The sequence below is a fragment of the Podarcis tiliguerta genome (genome assembly GCF_965153285.1).
Source record: "Podarcis tiliguerta genome assembly, chromosome: 6".
Lineage (NCBI taxonomy): Eukaryota > Metazoa > Chordata > Lepidosauria > Squamata > Lacertidae > Podarcis > Podarcis tiliguerta.
The window spans coordinates 58,355,706-58,367,942 of NC_139539.1; the positions used below are offsets into that span (position 1 = coordinate 58,355,706).

Here is a 12,237-nt window from a genome sequence, read left to right on the forward strand (position 1 = left end):
GCTTGCTGAAGTCAAGGTAGGCTACATCCACTGTGTTCCCTTCATCTACCAGGCTTGTAATTCTGTCAAAAAACGAGATCAGGTTAGTCTGACATGACTTATTTTTCAGAAATCCATGCTGACTATTGGTGATCATAGCATTCCTTTCTAGGTGCTCACAGACTGTTTGCTTAATGATCTGCTCCAGAATCTTCCCTGGTATTGATGTCAGACTGACTGGGCGGTAATTATTTGGATCCTCTCTTTCCCCCTTTTTGAAAATAGGGACAACATTTGCCCTCCTCCAGTCTGCCGGGATTTCGCCTGTTTTCCAGGAATTCTCAAAGATGACTGCCAGTGGTTCTGAGATCACATCTGCAAGTTCTTTTAATACTCTTGGATGCAGTTCATCTGGCCCTGGAGACTTCAATACATCTAAACTAGCCAAGTATTCTTGTACTATCTCCTTAGTTATTCTGGGCTGTGTTTTCTCTGCTGAATCATTTGCTCCAAATTCTTCAGGTCGGGCATTGTTTTCTTTATCGGAGAAGACTGAGGCAAAGAAGGCATTGAGGAGTTCAGCCCTTTCTGTGTCCCCTGTTTGCATTTCACCATCTTCTCCTCTGAGTGACCCCACTGTTTCTTTGTTCTTCCTTTTGCTACGAACATACCCATAAAAGCCTTTTTTGTTGCTTTTAACCTCTCTAGCAAGCCTGAGTTCATTCTGTGCTTTAGCTTTTCTGACTTTGTGTCTACACGTGCTGGCTATTTGTTTGAATTCCTCTTTGGTGATTTCCCCCCTTTTCCATTTTTTGTACACATCCTTTTTTAATCTTAACTCAGTTAAAAGTTCTTTAGATAGCCACCCTGGCTTCTTTAGGTACCTTCCATGTTTCCGTCTCATTGGTATTGCCTGAAGTTGTGCTTTTACTATCTCCCTCTTAACAAACTCCCAGCCATCATGGACTCCCTTTCCTTTAAGTATTACTGTCCATGGGATCTCACCCAGCACTTCCCTAAGTTTTATGAAGTCGGCTTTCTTAAAGTCAAGAAATTGAGTCCTAGTATGCTTGGCTGCTCCATTCCGCTGTATAGTAAACTTCAGAAGAGCATGATCACTCGCGCCTAATGATCCTTCCACTTCTACCCCACTAACCAGGTCATCAACATTGGTTAGGACCAGATCTAAAATGGCTGTTCCTCTTGTTGCTTCTCCCACTTTCTGGGCAATGAAGTTGTCTGCAAGGCCAGTGAGGAATCTGTTTGACCTTATGCTCTTGGCTGAGTTTGACATCCAACAAATATCCGGGTAATTGAAGTCCCCCATTACTACTATCTCCCTTCCTTTTGCATGCTTGGCCATCTGTTCCAGGAAGGCATCATCTATGTCTTCCATTTGGCTTGGGGATCTATAGTAAACTCCCACAATGAGGTCACTGTTATTCTTCTCTCCCTTAATGTTGACCCAAATGCTCTCACTTTGGCTTTGAGGTTCTAAATCTTGGATCTCTTCACAGCTATACACATCCCTGACATATAACGCCACTCCTCCTCCTTTCTTGTCTGGTCTGTTTCTCTGAAATAGATTGTATCCCTCCATTATTACATTCCAATCGTGGGACTTATCCCACCAGATTTCAGTGATGCCTATTATGTCATATTTAGTTTGCTGTACCAAGAGCTCAAGCTCATCGTGTTTATTTCCCATGCTTTGCGCATTAGTGTACAGACATTGAAGTCCATTAATCATTCCCCCATGTCTCTTATTTAAGGATTTTTTTCCTCCCACCACTAGGTCTGTGTGCTGTTTGCTCCATTTGGTCTATGACATTTGGATGATCATCTTCATCAATTGATAGACTCCTCTCTTCAGGAGCACTGTCTCCCTCCCCCACATTAATCAGTTTAAAGCCCTCCTGATGAGGTTTCTGAGATTTTTGGCAAAAACATTCCTCCCAACCATTGTGAGGTGCAGCCCATCGCTTGCCAGAAGTCCATCTTCAAGAAACTGCAGTCCGTGATCTAAGAATCCAAACCGTTCCTGTTTACACCATTTGCGAAGCCAGCTGTTCACTTCCACTATTTTTCCCTCTCTCCCTGGGCCACGTCGTTCAACTGGGAAGACAGATATAATAAGGAGAAAATCCAAAACTATGGTTATGAAACAATGGGAGTGCTTAAATGATTATTTACAAAACCAGGGCTCAACTACAAAAATCTGGTTGTGTTTAGAATAATCTTGTGCATAATATAAAAAAATACAAAGTGAGACATTAAGGAAATCCAAAGGGAAAATATGAAAAACAGAGGCTCTGAAGAACGGATTATTAAAAACATGTGAGGTAAACGGTCGAAGTCTTTTTCTTTTTCTTCCTTTTCCTTTCTTTCTTTTCTTTTCTTTTTTCTGTTTTTTTTTTCTTCAAAAGAAACAATTTATTTGAGGTCGATAGGGACAAGATGAAATTATACAATTGAATATAAAGGTAGATGGGAGACGGCTATGTATTGTGAGTGCTTATCTACTTTTGAAAATTTTCACATATGATTTTTTCTTTTACTTCTTTGTTCTTTTTTTCTTTTTTCTGGTATCTTATTCGTCATTTCAATGTGTTATCATGAATAGCATTTTATAGGGGTAGAAATAACTGTAAATATGAAAAAAGACAAAATATTCTCTAATTCTTTTTCCTTGGTTAGATGTATTTTCTTTTTCTTTTGTATTTTCTTTTGTTGTAAATATGTATGTTTTTTAATTTGTGCTGAATAAAAATCTATTAAAAAAAAAGAACCTGCCAAAAAAATAAAAATAACCAGAAGCTTTTTTTATTAGGTATAGTAGGTAGAGAGATACCGAGACAAGATAAAAAATTGTTCGTATATGCAACAACTGTGGCAAGAATTTTGTTAGCCCAAAGATGGAAACAACAGGAGCTACCAACAAAAGAAGAGTGGCAGATGAAGTTGATGGGCTTTGCATAACTGGCAAAACTGACGGGAAGAATCTGGAACCAGCGAGACCAAAGCATTCCAAAGGAACAAATTTATATTATATCTGAAAGACAACTGGAAGCAATTAGCATCATTGGCAGGGTTATTTGGAGATTTGTAAGATGAAACTGCTACCTATTCAGGCTGAGTAATACAAATTTTAGGTAATGATATAACAACGATAGGAAACGAAGTGAAATGCAATGATGTAAAGTTTAATTTTATAAACCATCAAATCAGAGGGAGGGAAGTCATTAGGCTCAGTTGAGCCAAAAAGATAAAATAAGAGGGTACAATGTTACGTAATGTGATTGTATGTAAAACCAATAAAAATCATTTTTAAAAAAACATAATTAGGATTAAGCCTCAGGTGTGCTTCTATCCCACAAACTAATAATACTTTTTAAAGAATCCTATAAGATGGGTCCCGTTAGCGAGAGAATGCGCATATCCGGTATGGCAGAGGAGACAATGTCACACCCATCCTAAATTCACGGCTTAATGTCACATTCTTTGGAGCCTGGAAAGTGAACTTCTGAATTAGGGCAGTGAAGAAAATAAAGAGCTCGGTCCTTGCCAACTGCTCTCCAAGACAAACTCGCTTTCCTAGAAGAGAGGGAGAAAGAGACTGTTTCAGTGGAAAGCTTTTGCTACAGTAAACTTCTCTTTTTGTAACGAGTTGTTGCTAAAGCCGTAGTGACAGAGGCCTATTTAAAACGACACTGGTGGACCAGGAAGCCAAATACCTATAAGCATTCTGTTGTTTCAAAATGAAGAAACCAGTCCTATCTATTTCCTCATCCCCTCAAAAAACCACACTGCTCAGTGAGGAGTGGGAAGAGAGCATGCCAACACTGTATTGTGTAACATCATACCTCCTATGGCAGCCATTTGTGTCTTACACACAGAGCACTTCCTCAGAATGCCAGATATGACCACTGGCTTCAATAGGGTGGGGACCCCTACAGTGCAGAACTATTTTAGCAATACACCAGACTTCCCCCAACCAAGCCATTATCATGTAGTCACGATTGCAATTCTAATGAGCCACCCATAAACTTTTGTTACCTGCAGAGAATGGCAGAAACGCTTCCCTTTTCCTGAACTGACCATTCTCCAGGAAATGGCCAGGATTAAACACATTGGGTGTTTCCCACTCATCCTTGTCAAACAGCACAGAGGTCAAGTTGGGGACCATTATGGTTCCCTGTCAAAGAAGAAGCAGAGAAGACAGCAGATTAAACTGGCAGAGAACTCTCTGTATTTTTATCTGTGCAACTCTCTACGGTAGTACTGAGCCTCTTAGATCCAATACCAATGCTGTCCATTAAATAAGAAAGGATATGTTTTGAATGAGAGACTTCCGAGTAATTAATTGAACCACAGCTCATGAAAACACAGGTACCTCTATATATTTTAAAATACCAGACTTTACCTGAGTGTTTAGGGGATTTACAATTAGAAACACCAGAGGCTGGCTGTTTCTGTTTTGTGTGGTTAGTAATGACCACTAAAAAAGAAAGTAAAGAAAGATACTAGCTATCCATACAAATGGTTCAGACTGCAGTTGGAATCCATTTTTGCAGGGTGTGGGGGGGGGGGGGCGGAGAGAGACCCAAGTCTATCTATCCCAAATCCATCCCCCCAAGAACACCCAAGACTCCCTCCCCAGTCCTGCCCGTTGGTCATACTGGCTCAAGTTGGTAAGAGTTGGAATTGAACAACATCTGGAGAACTTCATCATGGCTAACCCTCATCAAGAACCTTGGCTTCAAGTTTCCACATCTTAAGGGAAGAGGAAAAGGAGGTAAGAAAGCTATTAACATTTACCTTGGGAATATGAAACCCAGCGAGTGTCGTGTCCTTAGTTGTCATCCGGGGCACATTCAAAGGCACAATGCTGCTTATTCTTTGAACTTCATGAACAACTGCATTGGTATAGGGCATTCTGTCCCGGTCATCCATCGATGGCTGGCGAGACTGGCCAATCACAGAATCTATTTCCGCTTGGACTTTTGCTGCAAATAAAAGAAAATCTCCTATCAACACAAGAAGGATATACTTTATCTAAGATCTGTAGAGGAGGCTCGTCTTTAATATTTAATGGATTTGAACAAACACAGAATTGATACTCTTTAAATGAATGGGTAACCAAATTTTCACTTATTGGAATCAATTTTCATTTGGACCAGTCAGCAGAGTATCCTGATATTTTAGGAAAGGCACCTATGATCTGCATCAGGAAATGAGGATTTAGAAATAAACAAAAGAATATCATCTGCAAATAAAACCAACTTGTATTCAAATGAATTATATACTACTCTGTAGATATACTCATGTTGTCTAATAGCGCAACCTGAAGACAAAAGTTGTTGAGCTCTTTTTAGTTTTGCCCCCCCCCATCTCTTCTAAAAAATGAATTTCCGAGTTTCATTTTTTTATTAAATTCGCCAAAATCTACACTTCCAACATAGGCTGCCACAAGTCCAGGTTTTCCCAGACATTTGTTTAAGAGGACCATGTCCAAGAAATTACAGGCGCATGGCAACCCTAATAAATTGCTGCTTTATTATTATGTTTCATTTGTGAATCACTGCTGTATGTTTGATTGTAATGGTGAATGTTGAAATAACAACTTGCTTTTTGGTGTTTTTATCTTTTTAATAAGTGCTATTCATTCTGAAAAGGATAAAGATAATTCCTGCTAAGAATTAATTGGCTTTCTTTAAATAACATTTCATAGTTGTTTTTATACAAATCTTTTATTTTCTCTGTTACTGCACTGATTTGTATCTCAATTTGGAATCATGAACTACTCTTTTTGTTTTCATTGATCTTTTTCTATGTTTATTTCAACAATTTCTGGTTTTGCTTTATTTAGTGTATAACTTGCCAGAATCTTCCATTTCCTTAGGTCCTTTACACAACTGATGGGTAGAAACATGTCTAAGTACAGTGATACCTCAGGTTAAGTACTTAATTCGTTCCGGAGGTCCGTTCTTAACATGAAACTGTTCTTAACCTGAAGCACCTCCCGCTGCCACCGCGCTGCCGGAGCACGATTTCTGTTCTCATTCTGAAGCAAAGTTCTTAACCTGAGATACTATTTCTGGGTTAACGGAGTCTGTAACCTGAAGCGTATGTAACCTGAAGTGTATGTATCCCAAGGTACCACTGTAATGTTCATTAATCTCGGTAGGTTTACTCTGGATAGGACTTAGTTGAATATAACCGAAAGTAATGAAAGGGAAATAAGCCAACTACAGTTCTACCTTGAATTTCTGGATAAATGGCCGTGTAAAGTAAAGCCCAGCGCAATGTTGTAGAAGTTGTTTCTGTTCCAGCAAAAAACAGATCCAGTGTTGAATGTAGAAGGTTTTCTTCATGGAAACTGGAAGCTGAATCCTCCTTAAAACAAAAATGCACCAGGGAGTTAAGCTGCCATTAAAAACACCATCCTGTCAGACCCACAAGTCTACCATGTCATTAAAAATGCCACGTCATTAAAAACCATCATCCTAGTATCAGTCCTATCTGTCAAATGATCACCATGGGATTCCTCAGCTCTGTTTCTGAGTGTCCAGAATACGGTAGGGTCAGGTCAACAGTCCCCTGGATCACTGAATCTAGAATAAATATTGGTTTAGCCTTGTCAAGGTCCTAGTCTGAACTACAGACTCCTAGACAGGGTGGATTCAGACAGACAACTGAGGCAATGGTAGGTCATGAGATGCCTCTACAGTGATGCTTTCAGTCATATCAACTGTCTGTCCTCACAAATCACGGACAAGTGGTGGAATTTGGGCAGTAGACCAGAATTTGGGCAGTGGACCTTCTGAAATGCATGATTTCATTTTTACATGTACACTTGCAAATGCACACATATACTTCGCCTGTTCATCTGAATACATACAGAGTCAATGAAAACAATATAGCCTTCTTAGACAAACCACTTGTGTAGCTAGTACTTGCATTTTATATTGTATCTCTGCCTTCTCCTATTATCATTGCTGCTGCCATGAGTGCAGGAGGGAGAACTGCTGCGAGGCCCATTTCCAGCTGGCCCAGGGGGCGGGGCCCAGATCCGGCTTAAAAAGCCAAAGAGGCTCCTGGGAGCCAATGGGACATTGCTGGAACAACTCTTGCGTTTGGGCAGCTGGCTAAGTTGTTTTACAATGTTTTAAGCAGTTCCAATTTTGGTTCCTCTGGTATGTTTTTGTCAGGTTGCGTTTGGTTAAATGTTTACTTGGAGTTGGCAGTTCTTTTAATTTGGGTATAACTGTAAACTGTTTATTATTGTTGTTATTATCAGTTTCTGTTGATTTATTGGTTTGTATAGGATATTCTGTTTCTTAATGTTTCATGTTTTGTTGTGGTTTTATATATGCTGTAAGCTGCCTAGAGTAGCTGGGAAAACCAAGCCAGATGGGCGGGATATAAATAAAATATATAATAATAATAATAATAATAATAATAATAATAATTTTAAAAATTATATACTTTTTGTTCTTTTTATATCTCAGCTTGGTCATTTCATTTAGGTAGGCATAGAGAGAGGTTATTCAGGCAACAGAGGCAATGGTCATGAGAAGCCTTCATTGCAGTGATGCTTTTAGTCATGCCAACTATTTGCTCTCACAAATCACAGTGAACTATTGGGGAGGTGTCTCCCCATAAAATACATGACTTTATATTCATGCATGCAGAAATGTTTTTTGGCTGAAGTCATAAACTCAACAGAAGCAATATGGTCAGCCACTAAGGACCATTCAGACAAGCCACATGACTAGTTCTGGTTTTTAATATTGCTTCTCTGCCTTCTACTACTCTTTTATTATTAAAGATATATACTGTTTGTCCTTTTCATCTCCTACCTTGGCCATTTCATTTAGGTAGGCATCAATGAAGTCTCTGGGTTCAGATGGGTTCCAGTCTTCTTTATGTTTTTGAATGATTCCTCTCACAAAGGATTTTAGCTTTCCCCAGTTTTTAAAAACAGTATTATGAGGCCCTGGCAAGTGCTTCATGAGAGTGGGAAAGATATTGTACAGCTGTAGAAACAAACACTAATATCATATATGTGCAGAGAAACCCCTCTCAAAATACATTCACATCATGCCATACAAGGAGGAAGCCTACTAGGGCTATTTCCGAGGAAAAATAATAAAAAATTGTGTGCGCTAGTTTTGTGCACCACCCAGTATTATTTAGTTTTGTAAATATTCAGGAACAATGTTTGAATGTCCCCTACATGGAATATAAAACCAACACCTTCTCTGGGTAAAGCAAGCAGAGAGGAGGTTCTGTAATATTAAAGGCATCCCAGCAAATATGCCTTCAATATTATAATGGACAGTGTTAAGACAAGATGGCAAACGGACATGCATAGGAAGAGATACTCTAATTACTAATATGATAAAATAAAGAAATCAGAACGTGAAAACCCAAGTAGATGGATAAATGTTCAACCAAAGTGTGGAAGTCTCTTTGGGCCAAAGCGGTTTCGTTTTCATTACTCACAAGACCTACCCGACTCCAAATAGTTGCTTGAAGGTACATCGTCTCATCAAGCAAGTGCAATAACACCTGGAAACGGCTGTCATAGTAATCAAAGCGGTCTCCAAATGTGATGGAACAAATGATATTTGAAACAGCATTATTAATCTGAAAGTGAGGGTTAAATGGCTGCCCTGGAAGAAGGGAAGGGAAAGGGGTAGAAGAGAAATAAGAGTGCTTATGACTTCCATATAACAAGAGCAAAATGTGGGGAATATAGGTGGGGTGTGGATAGGGTAGGATCTATGAACAGAAGAAACCATTTAGTATGAATGTTAAATCCTGTGATTTAAGTTAGGACACATCATATAATACGTTAAGCACACTTATATTTTAAAATAACCCTTTGTCCTCTTCATAGGGTAGGATTATTCAGCTGGAGGAGGGCACAGGTAATATTCTACAGGTGGAGGATGTAAATATGAAAGCACCGTGGTGGAGTCCTATAGCTGTGGTAGCATATGCTGAACAGCTGTGGGTATGGTTTGGCCAAGGCAGGAGGTTGGGAAAGGACATTTTGGCTAACAAGAATGGCAAGGGCAGTCCCCATCAGAGACAGAAAAAAGGGGCACAATATACCAAAAGAATGCAGTGGTACCTCGGGTTACATACGCTTCAGGTTACAGACTCCGCTAACCCAGAAATAGTACCTCAGGTTAAGTACTTTGCTTCAGGATGAGAACAGAAATCGTGCTCCGGCAGCGCGGCAGCAGCAGGAGGCCCCATTAGCTAAAGTGGTGCTTCAGGTTAAGAACAGTTTCAGGTTAAGAACAGACCTCTGGAACAAATTAAGTACTTAACCCGAGGTACCACTGTATACCAAACATATGACTTTATTTATTGGTTGTTGTAGCTCTCAAAAAGGGGAACACATCATCAGCCCAAACACTCCATGTACCTATTTGTTCTTGTTATTTTATCCTACTTAGTGGTTTGGGGTTGCAACAAAACTCAGAATAAGCTCCAAGTCCCACAATGGATAAGCACCTGTGTTTTTTTTTTTTAAAAAAAACATCCTTCCAATTATGAGGTTCTCCCAGCTCCAGCAGAGCTACATTTGTGGAAAGGAATGCCACACAGCTTTGTACCATGAGTGTGTATAGGAAATAGCAGCTTAAATAGGTGATGTCACTGGTTTATGGGCTTTGGTGCTCACCATTCTCAGCTTCAATTGCATCCGTTAGGTATCGGCTCTCCTCCTGTATTCGTTCTTCTAAAGACCTTTTGCCCAAACCAAAGTTTCTGAGAGTTGATAAGGCAAATCGTCTTTGTTGTTTCCAACTAAGGCCATTAGAGAAGATCAATCCTAAATAGGAAGAATTAATATCATGTAGCAGATATGTACTTTTAAAAGGAGTAACTGCAAATTTCAAGGAGATTTAAAAGACCTAATTATAAAATGACTCCTCTTTCCATTAAACTATTCGGCTTGTCTACTTATACCACACTGAGGAGACTGCAAAGCATTTGAATTGAGCTAAGATGCTGCTTCACTGTTGCTTTTTGCGTGTTTTACTCTTTTGATTGTGGTTTTAATAGGAACTTTAATTATTCCTGAAATATTTTGAGATTGGTGTAATGATACAGGAAATGAAACTGAAAAAATCTAATCGTCAGGCATGAAAACATAATATTATCAAACAACCTAAGGGTTTGTACAATTAAGGCAGACTTGGGAAAATATCACACTTAGTAAATTTAAATAATTGAGCACATTAAAAGAAACTCACCAAATGATGTAAATATTTCTTTATCAAGAGGAAGGACTGGACGATCTACGAAGTTTTCACCCTGATGGACAAGAGTCTCTTTCACCAGCTGCAATCCATTCACAACCACAACCCGCCTGTTTCCAACCTGAAGGCTGAAGATGTTGCCATATTTTTTTGCAAACTGAATGGAGAAGGAGGAACTATGTAAGAGGGGATATATATGTAAAACATTAATATTGTGTATAAATCTGTCTGCATGGTGGCCTGGGCTACTGTTTCTGAATGGGAATCTTAACTGGCTGCATTTGTAAGGTGCTTAATTATTTGTCCAAGCAGATATCTACCTCATAGCTCAGGACTTTTCTCTGGGCCAGAGTTGGAGCAAAAAGGCAGAGTCGGTAGAAAGAATCTGTTGACAGATCTGTTACAAATAATTATTAGGTAAAATAGATCCTCTGTGTTGAGACGCAATACACATCTGGCAGCTCTACCAGCAAGTGTCACAAGCTACTTTCCAGTGTAATGTTGTGCTTAACTCATGTCAGGGACCTTTCAGTCATCTTTACCTTTTGCATGGAAAAATGGGGTTTCTTGAAATCCATGTTTAGCATGTTACCCAGCAAGGGAAGAGGCATGGGCCCTGGGGGGAAATCCCTTGGGCGAATCTTTTTCTTGTAATCAGCAAGAAGCAGAAATGCAGCCAGAAACACCAGAACGACTTGCAGGGACAAGGCCTCCCAGAGGACAGAGAGCAACTGGAGCAGCATCTTCAAAGCCTTCTAGCTTTCCTTTGTCAGAATGGATTGCTATCAGTCATGGGAATCTAAAACCTTATGCAGATAGAGCAGCCACACCTGCCCTCTTGGCTAATGTTCCTGTAAGAAATGAAAGGAAAGTTTGTGCACATTGTTATACATCATGGCCACAGATATGCAGAAGGGAGATAACCTAATGAGTCACCCTACCCAGAGGGAAAAAAGAGAGTGGGGGAGAGCAGTTTCTGAACTAGAATATTTCCTTCCTGTTTTTACTTCTTTGGAACAGTAAACGTTGATTTCCTTTAAGACATTTCTAAGAAGGGTTTTTTGCAAATGCATAAAGAAGTTAAAAACTTCTACCAAGGGAGATGCCTTCCATTTCTGAGGCATTTGGACCAGCTATAGTTTCAGCAGCTCTGACCTTTGGCCAGGGTCGAGGGAAGGTGTCGTGACACCCGGGGTGGGCGTCATGATGTAGGGCGCATGTGCAGCATCGCTACGTACGGTGCATGCATGCGACACTGCACATGCGCTGTATAGTGGTTTGCCACCAGCACTGCTCCAGCGCTGTACGGATGGTGCCGGGATCCCTCCAGTGCTGCTACAGCCATGAACGGAGGATCTGGCACTGTCCATACAGCGCTGGAGTGGCGCTGGCGGCAATCTGCTAAGGACAGTGCATGTGTGGCATTGCACGCATGCGCTGTACATAGCAACGCCGCACATGCACTATTTAGCGGTTTGCCGCCAGTGCCGCTCCAGTGCTGTACGGCACATGTGCGGCATTGCTATGTACAGTGCATGCGTGCAACGCCGCACATGTGTACTTAGCAGATTGCTGCCGGCGCGGGATCCTCTGCTCACGGCTACAACCGTGAACAGAGGGTCCTCCAAAGGCAGCTGCGGCGGTGCGATGGCTGCTTGCGCCACCACGAGCCCCCACAGGATGACATCTGGTCACCCCCACAGACATGGAACCTGGGGCGTACCACACCCCCCTGCACCCCCATTGTGACGCCACTGCCTTTGGCTAAGGAGGCCAAAGGAGAGAAACTGCTTACCTCCATTCAATACTACATAGATTTTCTTTTGGCAACAGACTAACTAGATCAGGGGCTAGGTACCAGCATCTATCATGATGTTTTTGGTCTCCAACTCCCAGCAGCCCCAGCCAGTATGGCCAATAGTCAGGAAGATGGGAGAAGGATCATTCAGAGGGCCAGAGCCCTCTAATACTACACAGT

At 40.7% G+C, this 12,237-nt stretch overlaps 2 protein-coding genes across 3 annotated transcripts in view; both read right to left on the reverse strand.

Moving 5' to 3' along the window:
• LOC310680956 (cytochrome P450 2J4-like) overlaps positions 1-12,237 on the reverse strand; it is a 29,022-nt gene that overhangs the window by 15,078 nt on the left and 1,707 nt on the right. The window contains exons 2-6 of the mRNA XM_083448214.1: positions 10,802-11,110; positions 10,254-10,416; positions 9,680-9,829; positions 8,497-8,657; positions 7,842-8,018 (exon numbers count right to left, since the gene is read on the reverse strand). Of these exons, the coding sequence (XP_083304340.1) occupies positions 7,842-8,018; positions 8,497-8,657; positions 9,680-9,829; positions 10,254-10,416; positions 10,802-11,002 (852 nt within the window). The 5' untranslated portion in view covers positions 11,003-11,110. The remainder of the gene's footprint in view (positions 1-7,841; positions 8,019-8,496; positions 8,658-9,679; positions 9,830-10,253; positions 10,417-10,801; positions 11,111-12,237) is intronic.
• LOC310680924 (cytochrome P450 2J2-like) overlaps positions 3,162-12,237 on the reverse strand; it is a 37,475-nt gene continuing 28,399 nt past the window's right edge. The window contains exons 6-9 of one of the 2 annotated variants that reach the window (XM_083448138.1): positions 6,240-6,375; positions 4,798-4,985; positions 4,036-4,174; positions 3,162-3,573 (exon numbers count right to left, since the gene is read on the reverse strand). In XM_083448138.1, coding sequence (XP_083304264.1) covers positions 3,398-3,573; positions 4,036-4,174; positions 4,798-4,985; positions 6,240-6,375 — 639 coding nt within the window. In that variant the 3' untranslated portion in view covers positions 3,162-3,397. The remainder of the gene's footprint in view (positions 3,574-4,035; positions 4,175-4,797; positions 4,986-6,239; positions 6,376-12,237) is intronic. The other variant, XM_083448137.1, reaches the window with a different exon arrangement.